Raw genomic sequence first — 24,881 nt, 5'->3', positions numbered from 1 at the left:
CTTCAAAGTTTTTTTTTGGTTGGTTGGTTTTTTTGTTGGCGGTGATATTCATGCCAAAAACTTACAGAAAATTTGAAGTGAGCTGTAGTCACGAAAGCTTATGCTCAAATAAATTTGTTAGTCTCTAAGGTGCTACAAGTACTCCTTTTCTTTTTGAGGAAATTTTTTGTTGCTACTGCACAAGTCCTATCCTTCATGCACACAAGCAATTTCCACTGATCTCAGCAGGAGTTATGTGTAGGCTGAGGCCAGAATTTGGACCTTTGGTTAGTTAGTTAAGGCAGGATATGAAAAATCCTGTGGGGGTAGCCTAGGATTCCACCTTCTAAACTGCAAATTGAGCTACAGGACACTTGATTTAAACAGCTTTAACCTAGCTTTACTTAGTATCAGGAACTGCAGCTGAAATGGTGCATTATCAGGATACATTGAAAACCTTAGACTGAGTATTGGAAAAGAAATGCTGTGGTTAGATAACAATAATATGCAGTTTATAAAATATAAGTCCTGTGTTTAATCATGATTCTGATCAAGACTGAACTCTACTAGAACCCTGCAGGTGTGTAAATACTAAAGGGAAATTTTAATCAAGCAGAACAGATACTCAATTATTACATTACTGAAAGAGTAGAGATTCTCTGGAGAAAGGAAGACAGGTAGATGCAGCAGACACAGTTATGTGGAACAGAGTGGGAACACTGAACACAGAACAAACTGGTTAATCTGAGGTCTGTGGCGGTTTTCCCTCCAAAGAATTTGCAGTTTCTGCTAGCTTAGTCTTCCAGTAAGTCTCTACTCCCTGTGCACATCTTTTATCAAGCCCTCCCACAATTCACAGAGTTTATGTAAGAATCTGGATTTGGGATGGGTTTGCTGATGTGCATTTCAGAGATTTAGGGCCATGACTCAACTAATAACTTAACCCCATATCTAGTACTAGACCTGAGGCGGTTTGGAACTAGAACTAGACCTCTTGAATACACATGAAAATAATTCATATTGCTGATTACACACAGATCTTATTTTTAGAAGTAATTCCAACATGGTTCTTGTGGTTTACTCAGGAAGAATGCAGACTTGCTTCTGCCCAGGGAAAGAAATCCATATTTTGTTCATTAGCCATATTTCCTTCTTGGACACTTTACAGTTATACAACTAGAGTATATAACTACCCAAAGCTATGGGCATTCCCATTTGTAAACACCTTACTCTTTTGACAAAGTTCCTCCACTGCCTTGGTGGGTCCGGCGCTTATTGGCGGATTTGCTTCCCTCAGAGATTCACAGCAGCCCTCAGTTTGGTCACTTTTGCTAGTGGCCAAACCTGCCATTCACTCAGCTAACCTCATCACTGGCCAGCATGGGGAAAGGGAGGAGAACAATCCCCGCGGTCTCTGCTGACCCACCTAGTGGGTCAGGGGATAGGCCAGGGACCTTCCCCTTTGGTGGGACCCACAGTTCAGGTCACCTCCTCATCTCAAATATGGAGTTGAGGGGGGATGGGGGAACCCAGGCCTGCCCTCTACTCCAGGTTCCAGCCCAGGGCCCTGTGGATTGCAACTGTCTACAGTGTCTCTTGTAACAGCTACATGACAGCTCAACTCCCTTGGCTACTTCCCCATAGCCTCCTCCCAACACCTTCTTTATCCTCACTGCAGGATCTTCCTCCTGAAGCCTGATCATGCTTGTACTCCTCAATCCCTCAGCAGCATGCCTTCTCACTCCTTGCACCTCCTCCCCTAACTGATGGGAGATCCTTTTTAACCAGGTGTCCTGATTAGTCTGCCTGCCATAATTGATTCTAGTATGTTCTTAATTGGCTCCAGGTGTCTTAATTTGCTTGCCTGTCTTAATTGGTTCTAGCAGGTTCTTGATTGCTCTAGTGCAGCCCCTGCTCTGGTCACTCAGGGAACAGAACACTATTCAGCCAGTGGCCAGTATATATGCCTTAGACCAAACTCCTGTAACTCACTGGTCTGGGTCTGTCACACTCTGTATACTCCAGGAAAAATGAATAATCTTCAAAGGAAGGTATGTATGTTGTTGCAGATCTCAGAGAGCAGAGAAGTTATTTGATAACGTGTTACCTTAGTTACCATATATAACCTACCACAAATTCTCCACCTACTCTACAATGCCAGTCTCAGCACGCAAGGGCAAGTGTGTAGACTTTTACATAAAACACTTTTAACAAAAGTTATTCAAAGTATTCAGCTAGATACACAGATATCTAGTTAATTGCTACATTTTCACATTTGTTAATGTACATATTTCAACAAGTCTTTGGACTATAAACTAGCTTGACTTAAAATTAGACACTACTGATTGGAAAGTCTCATTTCTGATAAGAAGGCCTCAACATTCAGTTTTGCCTTCATTTAGCATTGACACAAACTTGAAAGGAATACTCAATTAGGTTTGTACCTGGGGAGGCAGGGCATATGGGACACTGTCTTCTAAATACATGTCAGGTCATGAAAAATTTTAACTCTTTTGTAAATTTGTTTAAGATCCTTTTGAGTTTATAGAAGGTGGTAGCTTTATTTCTGGTAATGTCTGCAGAGGGGTAGGTACTTCCAAAAAAAAAAAAAAAAAGTAAAACTGTACCACATGATCCCTGCCCCTCCTGGAGAGAAGATATGGGGAATTGGTACAATATATGCAATTAGGTTCAGATGTTTATATTCAAAATAGATTATATTTACACTGTTCTCATAGGGCTCCTCAAGCTTCTCAGTTGGTTTGTTTTCTGTTGGAATCACAGCACAGATAGGGTTTTAAGAGGGAATCTAGGCCAAAGAAGTTAGTGGCCTTACAGATGTACTCAGGAAGAGTGTTCAGTTGATAGGGGATGCTATGGAGGAAAGCAGAAGCATTTGTGTGGGAAGCTGACAAAGCTCACCGTGGGAGAAGAGGGCACCACAGAATGAGAGGGGGGAATTGACATCATAGTAAATCTTGTCCAACTTCACTTTGAAAAAATGTTCTGCCTCTTTTTACTTCCTTACAATAGAAATTTCAAACCCAAATAGGGTAAGAGTCACCCAAACAACACTTGAGTTTCAGCAGGTTTTGGGCAACACCCACCCTCCATTTAAAAATTCCTAACAGGCTCAGACTCCCACAGTCTACTGATATTTTGTGGTGTGGAAATGTCTAATGATCTGCCTTTCTCCCTGTTTTTAGTGTTTCTAGGGGCAGTCAGCTGATCATTCTCGCCAAGCCGGAGAGGAAGGGAGCTTTCCCTCACTCATTAAAGAGAATCTGGGAGCAGGCTCCTCCTCTGAGGAGCCAGGTTTACCTTTTATTAGTGAGTACATCTGGGAGCTGCTGTATGGCAGAGTGCAATGGTCAGCAAACTGAAAATAGTATATGTTGTAAATTTCGTGGACACTCAGGAAGAGTTACAAGCTATTTCTGGAACCTGACAGCTTGCAACCTCTGCAGGGGGCCTCTGTAGCATCATGAACAATAATTGGTTTTTCAAAATACTTGGCTAATTTCCATGAAATAAGCTGTTTGTTCCACTGAACTTAAAAAAAAAAAAAAAAAAAAAAAGTCAGATGCATCACTGATCACACAAGATCCAGGCACTGTAGTTATTGGCCTCTGGTAGCTTACAATCTCTGTTGACAAAGCTATCTGAACTGGTAAATACATCTTACACCATGTATGTAGGTTCAGCAAGAAATTACAATTCAGGCCAGACATTACGTTTTGTTGCCATATCTGTCTCAAAGGGATTTGCCCTAGATATCTACTCATCTCCAAAGTAATTATCACACTATTTTATCACTTCAAAATCAGTATTTCCCACCTGTTTGGTAAATCTTTTGTAATTAAAAAGAAGGGGTCAAAGAAATGGAATGCAATATGAATTTCATGAACTGGAAACAAAGCAGATTAATGCCTTTTGAAGATATTTTGTTAAATAATATTTTCTTAATTAAAAAGATCCAAATTCTACCTGGAAAAACTTAGGGATTGTTATGGATACACACAAGGCATGCCTGGATATTCTTTGAGCTGCACAGTACTGAAGAAATGAGTCAAACTCTTGCAAAGAAACAGCAGGCAAAATGGCAGAATGCAGCACTGAACTTTCCATGAAAGTACAAACAGCACTACTGAGCTAGAAGTGAAAAATAAGTAAAAGTCAGACTTTTTGAATTTTAAACAGGGGAACAGGAGGCTACCCAACCTGGATAACAAGACTAACTTTGACTATTCATCTTGGTTTAATCTGTTGAAAGAACAGGCATCATTAGGACTCAAGGCACCAACCCTGCAACTTTTTCTGTGTTGAAGACCCTTATTGGACTTCACTGGGACTCTGCATAGCACAGCAGTCCACCTATGCAGAACAAACCGCAAGAATGTGACCAAAATCATTACTTAGAATTTAAAAATAGGATAGGGTACAGTAACTCCTCACTTAACATCCTCCTGCTTAACGTTGTTTCAAAGTTACATCACTGCTCAATTAGTGAACATGCTCATTTAAAGTTGTGTAATGCTCCCTTATAACATCGTTTGGCTGCCTGCTCTGTCCACTGCATATCAGATTTTGTGGAAGAGCAGGCAAGACTTTACAAGGGAGCTTTGCACAAGTTCCTCTTCTCCGCCTCCTCCCCCTCCCTCCCACTGCTTCCCCCCCACCAAACAGCTGTTCAGTAGTGCTTAGGACTTTCTGGGAGGGAGGGGGAGGAGCGAGAAAGCACTGCATCTCCACTTCTCCCCCACCCTCCCAGAAAATCCTAAGCGCTGCCAAACAGCTGTTTGGTGGCATGGAAGTGCTGTGAGGGAGGGGGAAGAGCAGGGAAGTACCGCATCTCTGCTCCTCCCCCTCCCTCCCAGAAAGTCCTAAGCACCGCCAAACAGTTAGTTTGTTTGTTTGGCGGCGCTTAGGACTTTCTGGGGGCGGAGGGGGAAGGAGCATGGATGCGGTGTGCTCCGGAGAGGAGGTGGAGTGGGAAGAGGCGGGCCTGGACCATCCCCTGGCAAAGTTGGCATCTGTTCTTCTCCGGGTAAGCTGCCACTGCTCCTGCGAAGGTGCTTCCTAGCATTCTTGCCTGCAGCTGGCTGAGCCTGTGTGGGGTAAGCCATAGGCACTTCCCAACCACAGTACAGTACATAATGCCTTTTGTCTGCCCCCCGCAAAAGTTCCTTGGAACCTAATTCCCCGCATTCCCATTAAATCTTATGGGAAAATTGGATTTGTTTAACATCGTTTCACTTAAAGTTGCATTTTTCAGGAACATAACTACAACGTTAAGTGAGGAGTTACTGTATAAAAATGGAAAGGTGAAGCACCAGACAGAAGAAGCTGTCAGTTGTTTTCAGTAGAGAAATCATGTTAGTGAGGGGAAAAAATTGGTTTGGAACATGTGACAGTTCCGTATTCAATATCATATGATTGGTACTGCACTACTGCCATCAAGGCAAAATGAGAATGGAATCAGTCCTTCCAGTTTACTATTCAGTTGGTTTGGGTAGGATTTTGTCAGAAAGGGGAAAGGAGGTGAGATTAAACAGACTGACAAGCTGTTTTTCCCTGTTTTCTTGTTATGGGAACTACTCAGGACATGCTGCTCTATTTTTGCAATTTTATTTCATTTTATTAAAATGTCCAGAGATCCTCAGGCATGACTGTTGAAATAAACATCCATTCAAACTGTAAAAAGTTTAATATCATTTCCTTATAATATATGCAGAATTCTATATTACAATCATCCTTTTTCAACAGAGCTTTTATAATACATTTCAGATTTTCACTATATGCTCTTTGGAATTCAAAGCAGTTACAAAGTCATCTTTTCTTGTGAACAGATTCATTAACAATGCAGTATTCATAATTTGTCAGACATTCATCTGGGAGGATATAATTGTAAACAGAGGTTCTATAAACATGAATCCAAAAATAATTACTTTCAATATTTAATTTAAAAAATTACCACAGATGGAGATGATCAAAATTTTGGCCATTTTTTTTCCCCAACTAAATAATTTTAATGGAAACGGTTTGCAGTTTTTTGACAACCTCTCCTTTATGGGTGTTTCACTGTACAAAGTTTGAATACAATGAACCTTTAGATTAAGTTGTGGGTGTGAATATTTTGATCACAGTACTTTAAAAGGTGTAAAACTTGAGTTTTAGTAACCTCCCCAAATGGGGTGCTAAATTCATTTTCAGAGATGCCTCTCATATTGAGTTTTGTGGGGGAAATTAATTATGGGTCCAGTTTTCTGGGCCCAAATATCGAAAGGCTTAAGTAATATCATTCATGAATCTAAATACCTGATTATGCCCACAAAATGATTCTCAATTTTAACTTGTGAGCAATGAATGGTATGTCAGATTGATAGCTAAATGCCTATTTTACATTTCTTTCTACCCTTGATCTTCACTTCCTGTTTGAAACTTGGGTTTGAAGGTGCTGGTTTGAAAACAGTACTAAAACACATAGATTTAATCTGAGTCTAAACTACCTGCAGCTCCAGAGTCTCAGTCACAAACAGTGTATTTTCTGCCCCTTGCGGTAGTCACTGGTACTTAGCTATGGTGTGAGGAGTCCTGATCTTGGCTGCATTGCCTGGCATCAATCCCATGGTCACTGTGCTGGTCCAGGCTCCTGTTTTGGGTGTAGGCTGCTCCTCCAGCTGTGCCCTGGCCTGCTTCTGGGCTGATCCCATAGCCCTGGGCACAGGATGCATTTGGGCCTACTCCCCCCAGCAGCCACAGCAAAAAACTGAACCTGTTCAGGCCCCAACTATGTGTGTGCTCTCTCTAGCCCTACCCGTCCCAGCTGATTGGCTTTGGGCTAACCTCGTGTCCCCACTTGGGCAGAGCTCAGCTCCTGTCCTGGAGTGACATTCCTCTCTTCCAAAGAGAGGTGGTCTGGCTGCTGGAAGTCAGGGGTAGGATTTTGTCCCAATCCTACTTAACTGCAGATCTAGGGAATGAAGGCTCTACACAATGGGTTTATCTACAGTTGGAGCTAGGGTTTTGATTCCCAGGCTGAGGAGACATGCATACCTGGGGGAGGAATAGCTCAGTGGTTTGAGCATTTGCATGCTAAATCCAGGGTTGTGAGTTCAATCCTTAAGGGGGGCCATTTAGGGATCTGGGGAAAAAAATGGGGATTGGCCCTGCTTTGAGCAGGGGGTTGGACTAGATGACCTCCTGAGGTCCCTTCCAACCCTGATATTCTATGATTCTACGCTATCACAGAATGCGCTAGCAGCTAAAAATAGAGCATAGACATGAGTGGCAGGAGGAGCTAGCCATCTGATTGTGTGTCTGGTGTCTGGGATGGAACTGTACTCAGGGCAGGGAGTTCCTTCCATCACTTGTGCTACGGCAGCTACACTTCTATTTTTAGTCAGTTAGCTCAATGAGAACTAGTGCAGACATGTCTCCTCAAGCTGGGAATTACACTTGAAGTGCAGACCTACCCTAAATCTCCCCCAAACACACCTCCTAAAGAGACAGCAACAGGGCAGGGAGAGCCTAATATCTGAAAGTGGCAATGGTGGGTGAGGGTGAGAATCTTCTGGAAACTAGGTTTCAGAGTAGCAGCCATGTTCATCTGTATTCGCAAAAAGAAAAGGAGTACTTGTGGCACCTTAGAGACTAACAAATTTATTTGAGCATAAGCTTTCGTGAGCTACAGCTCACTTCATTGGTTGAATCCAATGAAGTGAGCTGTAGCTCACGAAAGCTTATGCTCAAATTTTAGTCTCTAAGGTGCCACAAGTACTCCTTTTCTTTCTGGAAACTAGGGGCTGGTGTGCAGAGCCACAAGCCAAGCAGGGAGCAGAAATGTAGGCAGCCAAGAGTCAGTTTGTGTAAGGGCCCCTAGGGAGTGGGGGGGAAGTGCCTTTCTCTTAGTAACTTCTCCTGTCTCGTGGCCAGGAGTTGCTTTCTTGCTCATCAGCAAGGCAGGCTGCCACAGGCTTCTCTCTCCCTGTGCGTTCCTCAGCAGGAGCAGCACCATTCATCCCACCATACCACATATTTAGTCACCCCAGTTACATGGGAAGTATATGGAAAGAGCTGGAAAGAGACATACAGCGTGTCACAGCTGTTGGTGCAGAAAAAGAGCTAGGGAAATAATACTGTTACAACCTGGGATGCTGGCAAGAAAGTAGTAGTTCCTGGTATCAAGCCAGAAGTTACTAATGGAGAGTTACTTTTGTTCCCCAGTGTAAACTCTCCTTCCCATTTCCAGTCTCACTGCAGTTCCTGCAAATACCTGATGACTTTTCTTTTCATTCCAATGCAGCAGTCGGCAGATTCAGTGATGTTCCCAATGCCTTCCACAGATAATTTATTAGGGCAGAAGATGGGAAACCTCTTTCTCTCCTACAGGCAGGACACTGAAATCAGGGCTCTGGATGTCCACCCAGGTACTGCTCTAACTTCTGCAACAAATATTAGAGCAACACCTCAGTCTCCATCAGGCTCTGACAGACCCCTCACTCTCCGGAGGTAAGAAATCAAATGCTTGATTTAAATAACATACTAAGAGTTTGTTGGTTTTGTGTTAATCCCCTCAGCTCAGGATTTACTAGATCTAAAATTTATTTTGTTTAAGTTGCTGTAAAGACTAAAAAACACCCTCTAAGTCTGCAGTAATTTTAACTAAGTTAAACTACAGAACATCTATATTTAAATATGTGTAGAATCATAGAATATCAGGGTTGGAAGGGACCCCAGAAGGTCATCTAGTCCAACCCCCTGCTCGAAGCAGGACCAATTCCCAGTTAAATCATCCCAGCCAGGGCTTTGTCAAGCCTGACCTTAAAAACCTCTAAGGAAGGAGATTCTACCACCTCCCTAGGTAACGGGGTGTAACTTCACCCCTTAAAAATACACCCATTAAACTGGGAGTTGTACAAAGATTGGGAAGACGGGAAAATGAGTCCATCTGAACGTGGCCTATTAGAATATGCTGTATCCAAATCACTAGTTCAGTATTATCAAAATTGACATAGTAAAGCAACAGTGTTAGTGTCATGATGCCAATTTAAGAAAATTTCAGTAGTAGTTTGGAACGGTTTCATTTTCTGTCCATTAAAATTAAATGTTGGGGAAGGCATGTTGGTTGAGGTCACATGGTTTGTGAGTCTTAAACGCACTAAAAAATCAGAGTGCAGAGATTTGCATTGTCATTTTTGAAAGTCACCACATAGTTGTAATTGTATGGCATCCCTGGAGTCTGACTGAATCAGGTCATTTCATTTTGGTGTAATTACAGATAATACGATGTACCATCAGACATTATAATGATCCAATTGCTTTGCATGGTTAAGGCTACTTTCCTCTAAGTGCTCATAAAAAAAGTGTTAAATGGAAATATACATATATCAGTTCATATACCTATATCATCAGTCCATTATATAATTTGTACTTACTGTTATTGTCACTGCTATCATTCCTAAGGGAGCTGGCAGCAACAGGAGGTAACAAAAATGGTTTTGTTACACTGACTCTTGGATCTAAATAGAAAATGAGTGTCAGTATTATGCAACTTAAAATACAGTTCCCCTTACGTAAGGCACTTGGCAAGAGGGCTACTCTGATCAGTTAACATATGATATTAGATTATGGCTATAGGGGCTGGATCCACAAAGGTATTAAGGCACCTAAACACCAGATTTAGGTGCTTAAATCCCATTTTAGATGCCACTGTGATTCACTAAACCCTTGCCTGGCTGCTGCCTTACCCTGTAGCACCTAAACACACTTGGCACCTAAGTTTTTGAAGTAAGAGTTCCCTAGGTAACTAAGTTTCTGCTTCTGGGCTTGCACACTGCTGCCTTGATTAAGCACCTAGATGGCTATCTCCTGCCTGATGCTCAGAGTGAACCTATCTCCCCTGAGGAGCCTGATCTAGTAGGTGTGCTCAGAGGCCAACTACTGGATTGGGTCCCATTCAAAATCTGTCTGGACGAGGAGGTGGCGGTAGTCACCTTATAATATTTAGTCCAGTGGTTAGAACACTCACTTGGGATGTGGGAAACCGAGGTTCCATTTCACCTCCTCACATACAGGGGGAGAGAGAGGTTTTGAACAGCAATGTCCTATCCAAGGCTGGCTTTATGGAGGAAGACTGCCCAGAGCATTGTGGTCAAGAGGCAAGGAGTGGGGCAGCCCTGGGGTGCAAGGCTGTGGAAGAGAGCTTGAGGCAATGGGGGGAAGGGGCAAGGCAGTGGGTCAAGGGTGCAGTGAGGGGCTGGGTAGTGGGCTGGGGGAGGCAACAGGGGTCAGGGGCAATGGGAACCCTACCCACTTCCATATCTTCCACCTCTCAGGAAAGTGCTGTAATCACTGAGAATCATGGAAGAGCCCTCTTCAAATCCTTTCTCCCCCTCTACCTGAGGGTGGAATTGAACCTGCATGTGTCTCACATCCCAGATGAATACTCTAATGACTAAAAGTTACAGTGTGGGCACCAACACCTCGGGCTACTTTGCATGGAGTGAGGCAGGTGCCTAATTCATTCTCACAAGAAACAACCGAGGCGCCAAAACCACCTACTCCAGGTGAGGGGTTCCCAGTTATGGATCACTAGCAGAGATGTGCCTAAGTCCATGAAAGGGGCAGGGTTTAGGACACACCCTGCTTGTCAGCATCTCCCATTGGTTAGTGTATGCAGCTCCTTCCTACTGACTTTTGAGGGTCCTATTCTTAGGTGTCTGTCTCTTCCCCATTCATTGTATAGGGAGCCTAGTAGCAAACTCGGGCTTTGTAGATTGCATTGTTGTTCCTGTGATTTTCTAGGTGTCTAAAAATGTTAGGTGTTGCAACACTTCAGCCTCTGTGTGTATCCAGGCCTAAAGTACTTCCAGTTCTTATTGGTGTAACTGTGCAACTGGATATGTTGCCCTAATTAAAACAATTAATTAAGAATCATCACTGTGGCAACAAAATTTAAGAAATTCAAAACATCCATTCATTAAGGACTGCAATGGGAACAAGTATATGAAACCACAGGAATCTAACCTGAGCTTGTTAAGACTCTATCATAAATCCATGATACTCTTTAGTGGGAATGGGCCAAATTCAGAGATGATTTTCAACTGGTGCTATTTACACTTCATTCCAGACACTCAGCCTATAAACTATGCCACCTTAAATTCCTTTAGACCTGGTTACCAATGCTTAACCTATACCACCTTACATATCGCCTCTGAATTGGCCCAGTATCCACAAAGACATTTTCAAAAAGATCAAACTGTCACAGTTAAGAAAAAGTCAAGTGCAAGATAAAATGCAGCACTAAGAACATTGTAAAAGAACAACCCAGGATATTTTTGTTGATGTGAAAACAATCTGAGCACATACACTGAAATAACTGTAGGCTGTGTTAATAAACGATGGTATGTAATGATGTCAGTTTTGCTATCAGGCTTAGTTCTATAGTACTAGCAGTGGGACTTCAGCCTTGACATTATTAGTCGCTGTCACAGATAGTAAAAAACATGAAGCTAATTGATCAGATCCTCAGACGCTCTGAACTGACTTAACTTTATTGACTTCAAAGGAGTTACATCAAATTTACACCAGTTGAGGATCTGGCTCAACAAAAATAGGAACAATTTTATGATCTTACTGTTCTCTGGTGTTTCTGTTGTTGACGGCAGAACACAGTCACTATGATCTGATGTTTCTGCAAAATCCTTGTAGACTTCAATGGTGCTGTTAAAGTACCTAAAGAATTCTTCAGGAATGAACCTGCCTTCTTCATAAAGATGAAGATTTTCTTTTCTAAAATTCTAGGGAAAAAATACAGAATTCTATTTTTTAAAAGTCCAGACAAATACTCATTTTGGTAAATCTGGCCTAAGAGATAGACAATGGGTACTTTACCAAGGAATACCAACAGGTGACACAGAAATTAAGTTAACATTTAAGATGCAGAGTTCTGCTTTACTTCAGGAGATCTCAACCTTAAAAATACCAAAAGCTCTGATCCCAGGATTTTGAATTAATTTATTTCACTTTGCAAAGTTAGCACTGTTAATCCACTCTTGAAAAATTGTCACAAAAATGTACAGCCTAGGCTTGAAATCTCCTCACCCATCTTACCCTAATGATGGGGGGAAAAAACAACCACCCATGAGATTTTAATTCTTAATTTTAAAAAAAGTTGTTTGTTCCTGGGTGTGTGGAATTTTATAAGGCTTTGCTTGACCATTATAATGTGAAACAGGAACACAATACATTCAGCGTTACCAGCATAAGTGTTTTGGATATTGAAACAAGTAACTGTGGTCCAAGTTCCACTATTGGTGTCAGCCTGCCTCTCTGGAGTGCATCTAAAAATAAGAGAGGGACTCCATAATTGTGAAGCCTGATGGATAATATGTTGTGCCAAACTAACTGAAGACTCTGAGATCCCTGTTAATGCTATTTTTTTAAACCTACCCTTATCTTTAATGGCAGCTGTTACTTATCCCAGCAATTCAAGTTTGGCCAGGGGCTAGTTTTTGGTCCTAATAAGTGTGGCAGGGACAAGAGCATCTTTAAATCATGCACCAAGAAAACTTCCTAGTGGGTAGTTCTTCAGTTTGTTTTCTTTTTCTTGTTACAAGGATAGATCTAGGTTCATTCTTCTTCCAGGAAACAAAATTACCTATTGAAGTAGTTCCTTCAAATTACAGAGATTACTATCCTCATTTCCATTTATCTAAAAGCCTTTCTTTTAAGACAAAAAATTTAAGTAAAATCACATTTAATTTAAAAAAAAAGTATCTTGTACCAGCAGACCATGGCAAATTCATAGATTGAATTTGCTGAGATAAATACATTTGGGTGTGTGCTAAAGGACAAAATTAGGATTGTAATGGAAAGGTAACTAAAACCCTAACATGCAATCATCATCACAGCAACTAAATAATGCACCTGACTGCAGGTCAGGAGATCAGGTTCTACTCTGAGGTTTGCCATAGACTTGCTGTATGATACTGGGCAAGTCATTTCACCTCTCTGTGCATCTGTTTCTCTCTGTAAAATGGAAATAATTGCACTTGCCCACCTTTGTAAGTGGTTTAAGATCTACTGATGGAAGGTAACTATAGGGTGAAATCCTTGACTTCAACAGGGCCTGGATCTCACACTTAGTACTTTTAATTAAGTAATTATTAACAAAACCATTTACTCATACACAGAGTACTCAAAGCTGGGCAATGTTACTCAGAATACAATTAGATATATCAGGGCTTACACATAAAACTTATTAACAAAAATAAGTCTTTTATTACTCTCATTCCTAATAAGGCTAGAATCAGACTCCTGGAGTGAGATTCCTGGAGCACTTCCAGCAACTACTGGAATTAGGGAGGTCCACTATCATGTATAATTGTCCTTGGTTAAAGGTCCATTAATTCAATATGAAGGTTTCTGAAATTGACTGATTAATATAATCTTACTAAAAAAGAAAAGGAGTACTTGTGGCACCTTAGAGACTAACCAATTTATTAGAGCATAAGCTTTCGTGAGCTACAGCTCACTTCATCAGATGCATATCGTGGAAACTGCAGCAGACTTTGCAGTTTCCACGATATGCATCTGATGAAGTGAGCTGTAGCTCACGAAAGCTTATGCTCTAATAAATTGGTTAGTCTCTAAGGTGCCACAAGTACTCCTTTTCTTTTTGCGAATACAGACTAACACGGCTGTTACTCTGAAACCTGTCATAATCTTACTAGTTTATCGCAGTCTTTTTCAGATATTTTTAGATTGAAATTAGTAATTATGCTCAGGATTCCAGTGTAAGTTAGATGCAAAATGATTCATGCTTGTTTGATTTACCTTGAGAATGAGAGTTAAATGTTTGGACTATGCACTGACAACATATTGAATATATCTGTTTATTTGGTCATCCTATACGTTGTAATCCCTCTGAGGCTTTTTAAGTGATTATACCTAAAGCTAAGATTTTGTCAGGGATATTTTTAGCAAAAAAGGGACAGACAAGTCATGGACAAGAAACAAAAATTCACAGAAGCCTGTGATCTGTACGTGATTTTACTAAAAATATCCATAACAAAATGGGTAGGGAGAAGGATAGGGTAGGATCCAACACACAACGCTGCTGGGGCTCTAAGGTCCCCACGCCGCCCATGGCAGCGGTGGCGGAGCAGCTGCAGGGGCCTCAGCTTGGAGCCTGGAGGGGACCCCATGACCCGCAGAGGCCTGGAACTCCTCTCAGAGCATCCCACTGCGCTGGCAGCTGGGAGCGGCAGGTCCTGGCTGACAGCTCCAGCTCTGCTGCCCCAGGGCTGATGTCACAGAGGTCTCTGGAAGTCACAGATTCCATGACTTTGTGATCTCCGTGACAAAATCCTAGCTTTATCTTATACCTTTTCTCTCACTTGATGTAGCCAATAGCTAACATCTCTCCATTGTACTCAGTACATCTTTAAAGGGGAAGTAGTAGTTGCATTGAACAGGAATTGAAACAACGAATATAGAACCTGAAGTAGCCTTGGTTGTAGGGTTTTTTTTGTACATGTCATGTACTCTGCTACAAAAATTCAGATATAATTGTGCAGTATAAAGGGGAAAATGCTCTTTGAGAAGATTACCTTATTTTTCTCAGAATCTAGACATGACATAATATCATTGATTATCCTCGTGAGATTATTGATGATTGAATAGTTGCTTAAAACATCAGACATATCTGAAAATTTTTGCAGAAGATTATGCAGACTCTTTGAAAACTCAGGCACCATCAAATGTAACCAACAGTGATTAGGCTGTCAGGGAAGATAAAAAAGAAGAGAGGCAGATTAAACACCACACTTAACCAATTTTTGCATAAGTAACACAGAGTGTAAAAGTAGATTAAATTGTTCCTTCCAATTTGCATCATCTTGCACTTTTCTAAATTGAAATTCAACTAACATTATGTTGCCTGCTGTTCTCTTGAGTCCTTTTGGTGCATCTTACAATCCTCCTTGATCTTGGCTGACTTAATTATGTTCTCTGCAAAGTTGTCGGCATAATGTTACCCCTTCTTCCAGTTTGGGAATAAATGTCAAACTTCAGTTTGAGCATCTGATCTGTGGGCTATTCCAGTATTACCTCTTTCCATGCCGAAACTGGCCATTTATTCCGACTCTTCCATATCATACCTACTTTTGTTTTTTTTAAAGACTATTTCTTGGACAATTGTTTTCCAGACAATCTTCAAAATACTCCCCATCTTCATTTCACTACTGTTGCTACCCTACACTTTTATAGCACCTTAAATCCAGGAGGATCTTTGAGTTAAGATTCTGTTCTGAAAAATAAGTTTCTAAACTTAGCATTATGGGATTCCATGATTTTCTTAATTTCTGAGCAACTCTGCATAGTTTACAAGAAACTGCTTCCCCCTCCAGTCTTTTTTTACTAAATGCCAGCCCTACAAATTCACCCTGGGTATGAAAGTCAACCTGAGGTTTTTCCTTCTCATGTACCCTTACCAATAAAAAGAATCAAGAGGCCAAGTTATGACCTCAATTACACCTGTGCAGTGACATGGTCTTCAAATCATGCCCCAAGTGATACCTGTGCAACCACAAGTCAGTGGATTTGCACAGATTTAGCTGATTGCTTCTGTAATTGGAACCTAGTAAATCATTCTGTTGATGTACAGGAAGTAATAAAATACAGCACACTTTTACTTAGCTATGTTGGCTCAGCAGGACTAACATGAGTAAAAAAAGGAGAGAAAACCTAAGTCATTATGCCTAAATACACACAGGCAGTAGATCTGTTCAACAAGAAGGGGCCAGGTTTATATACTGACAACTTTATATATAGAAATCTCTTCACAACAAGCTGTGCCTTCACCACACAATGCTCTATTACACATTGTAGGAAAGATTTTTAAAAAGTGAAGAATAATGTAGATATCAGTACCGTAAGTAAAACACTGGAATTTGTCTAGTACACTAAGCTATTATCCCAGCTCTTGAGAAAGTTGCCATGGCATCTTTAGTGACAAGTGGTCAAGATTTTGTTTTGCATTTCATATGGAAGATATGCCTTCAGTAGCACAGTGCCTGTCTCTAACACTTCTTGCAGTACCTTACATGATATGTGGAGTTCTTCCATCCAAATACTGACATGCCTGGGTTTTCTTCACCTTGTGAGATTGATCACAATACTAAGTGTTAAATTTGGTATTCCTTATATGTTGTGTTCAATCAGCATCACTTGGGGCTGAATGCTTTTCTAGTCTAGTTTACCTCCTATTCATTACCATTTATGGACAAAGTTCACCTTTCTGCATTTTTATGGGGGAGAGACATGCATACCTTCTAAGACTAAAACTATTGAGCAATCTTTATGTTTAGTGAACAGGTTCACATTTACAGTTTAGCTTTACCTTACAGTCTTCACTAACTTTGTCATTTTTGTGTAAAAGAAACCATAAAGCAGTATACCTCCTGGTATGAGTCCCCATGCAATGATGTAACAAGCAGTATGTAATGTTATTGTTGTGTTGGCCCCAGGGTATTAGACAAGGTGGGTGAGGAAATATCTTTTATTGGACCAGCTTCTGTTAGTGAGAGAAGTTTTGAGCTTACACAGAGCTCTTCCTTCAGGTCTGGGAATGGGAAATGTGTAACGAACAGTGACATTTTGGGCATTGTGCAATTGACAATGCCTGGCCTTGCCTCTCTGCTCCATTTGTATAGGAGCACTAACAGGAGGGCATTAGAAAGAGCAAAGAGTAGAAGCCTTGTTGACCTTTATTCTGTAGTAGGGACAGGTCTGATACTGTGCCCTTCCACACACCCCTAATGGTCCAGACAGCTCATCACCTGCACTGACTCTGCTACCACTAGAGCAGCACTACAAACAATATCTTGTAATGTAGAATACAAAAATTCTGTGTTTCCAGCATGATTCTAATTTGTTGCCCTTTTTGCTCAATAAGTGAGATCTCTAGGAGAGTCATGAAGGGCTCTGACTTCTAATGCTGTCAGCAGACTGATGATATTCAGCTCTAAATTTCCTTCTCATCAGAGACAAGCTGTGCACTTTCCTTGCTTTCTCAGTAGGGAAAGATCAAAGATAGGGATGAGAATAAGCTGGCTGAAGTGTGTTCAAAAGCACAGATGTGATAATAGTTGACAGAGAGAAATAGTTAATGGAACTGAGAAATTTACCACTGCTCCATCTGTACTAGTTATTTCTGCCCCCGACAAAGAGATTTACATCTCTGGGTACTTTTTACCTGACTGCTCTTATGCTCCCAGAAAGTAGCAGTAGAAGCTTTTATCTTTCTGCATTTAGCGAAGAGATTGCAGTTTCTTTTCATTCAGACCTTGCCTTTTACCTCCAGGTTAGACTTCTGCAATGCACTCTATTTGGATCTACTCTGAGAGCTACTCAGCTAGTGCATAATGCAAGAACCCTTCTGCTTAATGGAGTTGGTCAGTTTGAACACGTTACATGCACTGCGCTGGTTTCCCATCTGCTTTCTATGCAATTTACCTTTCTACTTTTAATCTATAAAGCTTTGGAGCTGCTACAATAGATACCATTTCCCACTTCATGCACCATACGAAGTGTCTGATAAAGTAAGGCACTTTCCTCAGTCCCTAGATGTGCACTTTTCAGGACTGAAGGCAGAACATTGCCAGAGAGGCTCCAGCTATGGGTTTCTTTGCTTGCAGGAATCTGTCAGAACCCAAATCAAAGGGCATTTATTCAGCCAACCCTTTGCCAAAAGTCTCTAAACTGAGGCATTGTCTCTTCCTATTTGTGTCTTGGTGAGTTAGTATTGCTGCTCATTGTGAATACATATGGATGTTAGTTTTTAGATGTGATGCAGCCAGATGCCATGGCCATGAAAGCACTGTACTTAATGAAATACATTGTACAGCCAAAGTTTGCATGTTTTATAGCCACCAATTCTTAAAGGCAATACTGCTGAAAGGAAACTTGTTGGGCCAAAACAAAACACCATTACATCTAAACTATATTTAATCAATGTAGGATGCAAACTGGACTAACAATCAGATTACTACCTATTATAGGGGGTCATAGTATTATATGATGTTTTGGTGATTACAAAAGTCACATTCTTGTTCACTTTATAAATCAGGGAATCAGGATGGATAAAAACCAATATTTTTTCAATTAAAAAAATCAGATAAAAAAATTAAATACACAGTTCTTTTAAATAAACCTATTTAAAATTAAATGTGAAATTTACAAATTAAATTTAGGTCTTAAATAATTAAAACTTTGCATTAAATGAAAAATAATATTAAGCAGTACATGTTTTCTGCAAAGTTTTAGAGAAACTCAGAGCACTAAATTTGTGGAAGCCATTGGTTAAGAACTTGAAACTAGAGTTTGCTGAAGTGCTACAGCAGTAGCCTCTTCTGCAGGTGCAGAGAGAATATTTTCTTCAATTCAGTTCATTAAAAGTAAAAACCAATGGGATTGAAAAAGCAGGAAACCTTGTTTTCTTCTTCCAATCTATGAATAAAACTGGGTATGAGAGGATGAGATCTACTAGCTCTAAAATCATGAAGGAACCAGTGACCAGAAACAATGAGTTCAATTCATGAACTCTACTTTTTACTTCATTTTAATAAATCAGTTTTAAATGACAAACATGTTTTGATAATGTGTTTGATTTTTTTTAATGCATCCAGCACCTTTAAGGTAGTTTTTGTTAATTTTTTTTTAAATGCTATTTTGTGCATTTTAATGGAATTTGAATTTCCAAATAGAGCTTGACACAAATCACAAGTAAACAAAGAAATCCTAGTAAATAATAAATGCATTGTTCACTATTTTGTAACAAATAAAAATTGTAAAAATTAACTATCTGAATAAATGTAAATTAAGCTGTATAATTGTTAAATAAATATATATAGATATAGGATATACTCCTAGTTAGCAAAAAAAAGGCACCTAATTTAGGGTAAATGAACAAGTTTTAAATAGTTACTAATTAATATCTTATCCTCTCTTTAGCAAAGTTACTGAAAAGTACAAATGTAAAACATGATTAAAATCAGTGATTTAAATCACTTTCATATAAATCAATCCATCCTGCAGGGCATTAAAGAAAACTTTCTGGTCTGAATTAATCTTAAAACTCTTCAGTTACAGACAAAGTAATAAGATCTTAAATTGAATGTTTAAAAAACCTTAGAGTATTGATTTTTTTTTTTTAAATACATATTTCATGAGAGGTACCAGATGGGATGAACTGGAAACTAATAGAGAAAACAGTGCAAATAGTGATAATGTTTACTTCCCACATAGTTCTGTCAGTTTACTTCACTGATCTGGAAGGATAAGAGGCTAGAGTTGAGTCTAACTTTTGCACTTTTAAAGACCACTCCGATGTAAATCTTTGAGACATGGAAGATAGATATCAAATATCTGTGATTTGAAAGCATGTTATGTGCAGCTACAGCAGCCTGTTACTATTTCCTTGTTTTTGGATGACTGCTGTTTGGGACTCATCAAAAATTGTAATCTATAATATATATTAGACCATATTGGATTCAGAAAGGACTCACAATAACAAATGATGCAAAGAAAATATTTTGTTCAGCTGAGTTTAATTAGCCTAAGATATCAGGTATAATTTGCACTCCTTGAGGTTAACTTGGGATTTTTGGTTCGTGCAAACCTCCAAGCTTCAATAGAACTCATAACCATCTATTCTGCCCCAGTGCAACACTGATGCCACACACATTAAGGATGGGCACGGGCGTTCAAAAATAAGACAGACTATTGTATTTTTGGGGTATAAACCCCCCCCCCAAACAAACAAAAGAACCAAAAAACAAAAGCCCCCAAGCCCTCATGGATTGTTGAGCAAGTCACGTGATTTTTTTGATCTCTTGAGATTGGCAATAATGAGAATTTACTGAACTATGTCCACTGTGCATGATTTTGGTTTTCATAATGAAAATTTCACACAGCTCTAGTTACAAGTATGATAGCCAACAACGTTACTTTTTACATCTGTTGAATAATACACAGCTAATACAGGACTATAGCAGGGTTCAAAAAAGAGCTAGATAAGTTCAAGAAAGATAGGTTCATCAATGGCTATTAGCCAGGATGGGCGGGGACGCTGTCCATAGCCTCTGTTTGCCAGAGGCTGGGAATGAGCGACAGGGGATGGATCAGTTGATGATTGCCTGTTCTGTTCATTCCCTCTGGGGCACCTGGCATCGGCCACTATCAGAGGAGAGGCTACTGGGCTAGATGGACCTTTGATCTGACCCAGTATGGCCGTTCTTATGTTCTATTTATATATTATATAATGTGCACAGTTATTTAGAGACTTGAGACTTTAAGGCCAGAAGGGACCATCATGATCATCTACTCTGACCTTGTGCACATTGCAGGCCACAGAATCTCACAAACCCACTCCTGTAATAGACCCCTAACCTCTGGCTGAGTTACTGAAGTCCTCAAACCTTGATTTAAAGAATTCTAATTACAGAAAATCCACCATTTACTCTCGTTCAAACTAGCAACTGACTCATGCCCCACACTGCAGAGGAGGGCAAATCCCCTCCTCCTCAGGGTCTCTTCCAATCTGACCTGGGCAGAAATTCTCTCCTGACCCCAAATATGGGGACCAGTTAGACACTGGGCATGTGGGCAAAACCCATCAGCCAGACACTTGGTAAAGAATTCTCTATAGTAACGCAGAGCCCTTCCCCTTCTGTCCCATCACTGGCTGCTGGGGAATATCTGCTACTAGCAGTCACAGATCGGTTACATTGTAAACAGTTTCATATCATACCCTCTACAAATTTAACAAGCGCAATCTTGAAGACAGTTAAGTTTTTTTCTCCCCAGAACTTCACTCCTCTGATTATTAGAAATCTTTAATCAATTTCAAGCCTAAACTTACTGATGGCCAGATTATAGACATTTGTTCTTGTGTCAACTTGTTCCTTAACTTAAATACCAGGGAGGAAGAGGAATTATTTATCTCTGATGTATTTATAGACAATTATATCTTCCCTCAGCCTTCATTTTGTTAGTCTAAACAAGCTGATTACATTAAGACTCCTATAAAGCAGGTTCTCCAATCCTCAGATCATCCTACTAGCCCTTCTCTCCACTTGTTCAAGTTTGAATTCATCTTTCTTAATTGCACACAGTACTTCAGATGAATCTCACCAGTGCCTTGTATAATGGTTCTAACACTTCCCTGTCTCTACTGAAATACCTCACCGGGTGCATCCAAGGATTGCATTAGTCTTCTACACACTCATATCAAATTGATGGCTCATAGATTTGGGTGTATTGGTCGATCACAGAACGACTCCTTGGTCACTTCCAACTGATACATCCCCAGTTTATAACAAAAAACCTTGCACTTTGCACTGTTACATTTCTATTTCTATTACTCTGGTCTTCAAGGTAATCCAAATAGTCTTGTATGATATTCCAGTCCTGCTCCATATTGGCAATACTTCCCAACGTTCTGTCATCCACAAATTTTATTAGCACGCTCCCACTTCTCATGCCAATGTCATTAACAAAAACATTGAATAAGATTTGACCCAAGACTGATCCTTGAGGAATTCCAGTAGTAACCTCCCTCCAGCGTGACAGTTCTCCTTTCAGCATGACCCGTTATAGCCTCCCCTTTAATCAGTTCCTTACCCTCCTTTTGATTCTCATATTAATCCCCCTCTTCTCCAATTTAATTAATAATTTCCCACAAGGAACTCTATCAAATACTTTACTGAAATCCAAGAAGTTTAGACCTACTGCATTTTTCTTTGGGTAGAAAATTGATTATCTTCTCAAAGGAAGAGATCAGATTGGGCTGACAATCTACCTTTTGTAAAAATATGTTGTATTCTCCCCCAATTACCATTTACTTCTATATCACTAACTACTCTCTCTTTCACAATTTGTTCTAAGACCTTGCATACAATTCAGGTCAAACTAACAGGTCTATAGTTTCCTGGATCACCTTTGTTCCCTTTCCTAAATAGAGGTACAGTATTTGCAATTCTCCAGTCAGAATATGACCCCCGAGTTTACAGATGATTAAAAATCCTTGCTATTGGGCTTAAATTCATTTGTGTGTTCCTTTAATATTCTTGGATGGAGATTATCCAGGCCCGGCAATTGGGTTCAATTACTCTGTTTGAGTTTGACTTCTACCTCGGATGTGGTAATTTCTACTTCCATATCCTTGTTCCCATTAGTCACCCTGTCATGGAACCCAAGCTCCTCATTACCCTTACTAAAAACTGAGGCAAAATACTCATTTAGGTGTTGGTCCATACCTAAATTATCTTTAATTTCAGCCCCATCATCAGTGCTTAGTGGTCCTTCTTTCCTTGGTTTCTTTTTATTTATATGGCTAAAGAACCTTTCAATTTTGGTTTAATTTCCTTTGCAAGGTCCAGCTCTGCAGGTCTCTTGGTAGCTCTCACTTTTTCCTGATGCTTTCTGATCTCCAACAGGTGGCTTTCTATGCTGATCTCTCTCTTCTTCCACTCCTTGCAGGTCTTCTGCTTTCTCTTAATAAGCAATCTGCAATGCTTGTTCATCCAGTTTGGTTTGCAACCATTACCTACATTTTTTTCACCTTGCTTGAGATTCAAGCTTCAAATAGCTTCTGTAACTTTCACTTAAAGTAATTCCAAGCCTTCTCCACATTCAGATCCTGGAGTTCTTCAGTCCAGTCCACTTCCCTAAATCTGTAATTTTTTTTTTTAAGTTTGCCCTTTTGAAATCAAGGATCCTAGTTGCAGAGGTATTTGTTTATTTTTTCATTTAGTTTAAAATGAATTAACTCATCACTCAAATCAAAGTTGTTCTTTACAACCAGTTCTTCTACGAGGTCTTTGCTTCTTACCAATACTAAATTTAAAATGGCATCACCTCTTGTTGGTTCAGTGACTATTTGGTGAAGAAATCTGTCAGCTATCAGATCCAGGAATATCTGACCCTACCTTTTGTGAGTAGTCCTTGTTCTCTGATATATAGCTGGGAAATAAAAGCCTCATAATCATACAGTTCCCAGTAGTATTTATCTCATTAAAAACATTAAAGAGGTCTCTATCCATATCCAGATCAGATCCCGGGGGTCTGTAGCAGACCCCAAGCACTATTCTATTGGAGCCTCAGTTACCTTTGTTCCTCAAAGTGATTTTGTCCAACAGATTCTGTTTTATACATCACTTCTAATTTCTTAATAATCTACCTTGTCATAATATACTATGTACTCCTCCCCCTGTACCTTTATTTCTGTCTTTCCTGGACAGCACATACCCTTCAATTTCTGTATTCCAGTCATGACTATTATTCCACCATACATATTTCTGTTATCCCTCTAATATTCGGTTTCACTTCCTGCAACAGTAGTTCTATTTCCTCTTTTTTGTTACCCAGGCTCCTTGCATTGGTGCACAGACATCTTAGTTGTTTCTGCTTGGCTTCATCCAGATCTCTTGCCTAATTAGGTACAATCATTTACTGCCAGTATTGCCTACGTGACTGCCGTGACTGTCAGTGGTACTTATGCTATCATTCCTCTTGTTGTTCATTCTCCTATACTCTCTTGTTCCTTTCTGCATTGCTAGATCTTCTTTTAATGCAAGTAATGGCTTAGATCATATGGTCATTGGGCTATCATTAGCCAGGCATTAGTTTGGTATATTGCTCAAAGTAACTTACACTTTTGGCACTTCTTCCACTCTAAAGAGGTCTACACCAGGGCTTTCCCAAATCATTATATTAATCTTTTTAAAATTTTGAACTTATGTCAGTGTAGCAATCTTTCAAATGTAATCCTTCATAAAATGAATTTGAGGGAAACTTTAAAACCAGAACTAATATCAGATCACCCAAAGACAATATTTGCAAGAGTGTATTCTTTAGATCATCACATGATTTGTAATGTTTTTAAAAAGCATATTTTAAGAGTGGTTATAAACTACAGTATTATGCAGGAAAAAGAGTGATGCAAATCATTACGTGAGTGAAATACAATATTGTCCTAATCCCTCAGAAGCTTCATTAAGGAAATAGTTACTGAAACTATCAGTCTCTGTATTTTCTATTTTTTTAGCAGCCTCCTACGTACATATTGTGGACATGCGCTTGCCACAAAACATTGTACAGTGTCTTCTCCAACATAGATAAAAACAAGTTATTTATCCAAATAAACAGTATGTTCCCCATTCCCACTCAATAAAGTGGATAATGATTGAAAACTATTTCCCAAAGAAAAGGTCTAAAAAAATTGAAAGTTTTTGCAAGATTTCTGTAATTAGCAAGATTTTATGTGACTGAAGCACTGAGGTCCAAGACACATAGAGCTGCAGCCATCATTGCCTGGCTATTTTATTGGGATTGATTTCAAGTAATTGTACATACCAGAGTATCCATCTTCTGAACATACCTAAGGGCTATCCTATAATCATTTGGAAGATTTCCAACCTAGAACAAACAAACAGGTAATAAAGAATATATTAGTGTTTGGTAAGAAAATGAAGGCTTTATTTTAGTCACTGTAGTTAATATACATTTTATAAAGTAATTAACACAATTTCTAGAAATTACTGATCAGTTGCAAATAACTTAAGTCCGTGTTTAGGGATTGTGTACATAAGAGTGGCTATACTGTGTCAGACCAAAGATCCATCTAGCCCAGTATCCTGTCTTCTGACAGTGGCCAATGCCAGGTGCTTCAGAGGGAATCAACAGAAGAGGTAATCTTCAAATGATCCGTTTCCTGTCGCCCATTCCCAGCTTCTGGAAAACAGAGGTTAGGGACACCATCTCTACCCATCTCGGTTAATAACCATTGATGGAGCTATCCTTTTTGAATTTATCTAGTTCTTTTTGAACCCTGTTAG

General features: G+C 39.8%; 1 protein-coding gene across 3 annotated transcripts in view; it reads right to left on the bottom strand.

Annotated features, from left to right (window-relative positions):
- The window catches only part of KITLG (KIT ligand), an 88,172-nt gene that overhangs the window by 15,012 nt on the left and 48,279 nt on the right, over nt 1-24,881 (bottom strand). For all 3 annotated transcript variants that reach the window (XM_084638998.1, XM_084638999.1, XM_084638997.1), the window contains exons 3-6: nt 24,400-24,462; nt 14,595-14,765; nt 11,618-11,780; nt 9,417-9,500 (exon numbers count right to left, since the gene is read on the bottom strand). In XM_084638998.1, coding sequence (XP_084495124.1) covers nt 9,417-9,500; nt 11,618-11,780; nt 14,595-14,765; nt 24,400-24,462 — 481 coding nt within the window. The remainder of the gene's footprint in view (nt 1-9,416; nt 9,501-11,617; nt 11,781-14,594; nt 14,766-24,399; nt 24,463-24,881) is intronic.

The sequence above is a fragment of the Lepidochelys olivacea genome, assembly GCF_965140295.1.
Source record: "Lepidochelys olivacea isolate rLepOli2 genome assembly, chromosome: 1".
NCBI classification, from domain to species: Eukaryota; Metazoa; Chordata; order Testudines; family Cheloniidae; genus Lepidochelys; species Lepidochelys olivacea.
Note: the sequence above shows the minus strand (reverse complement) of the source record. Positions and strands in the feature narration are given on the sequence as shown.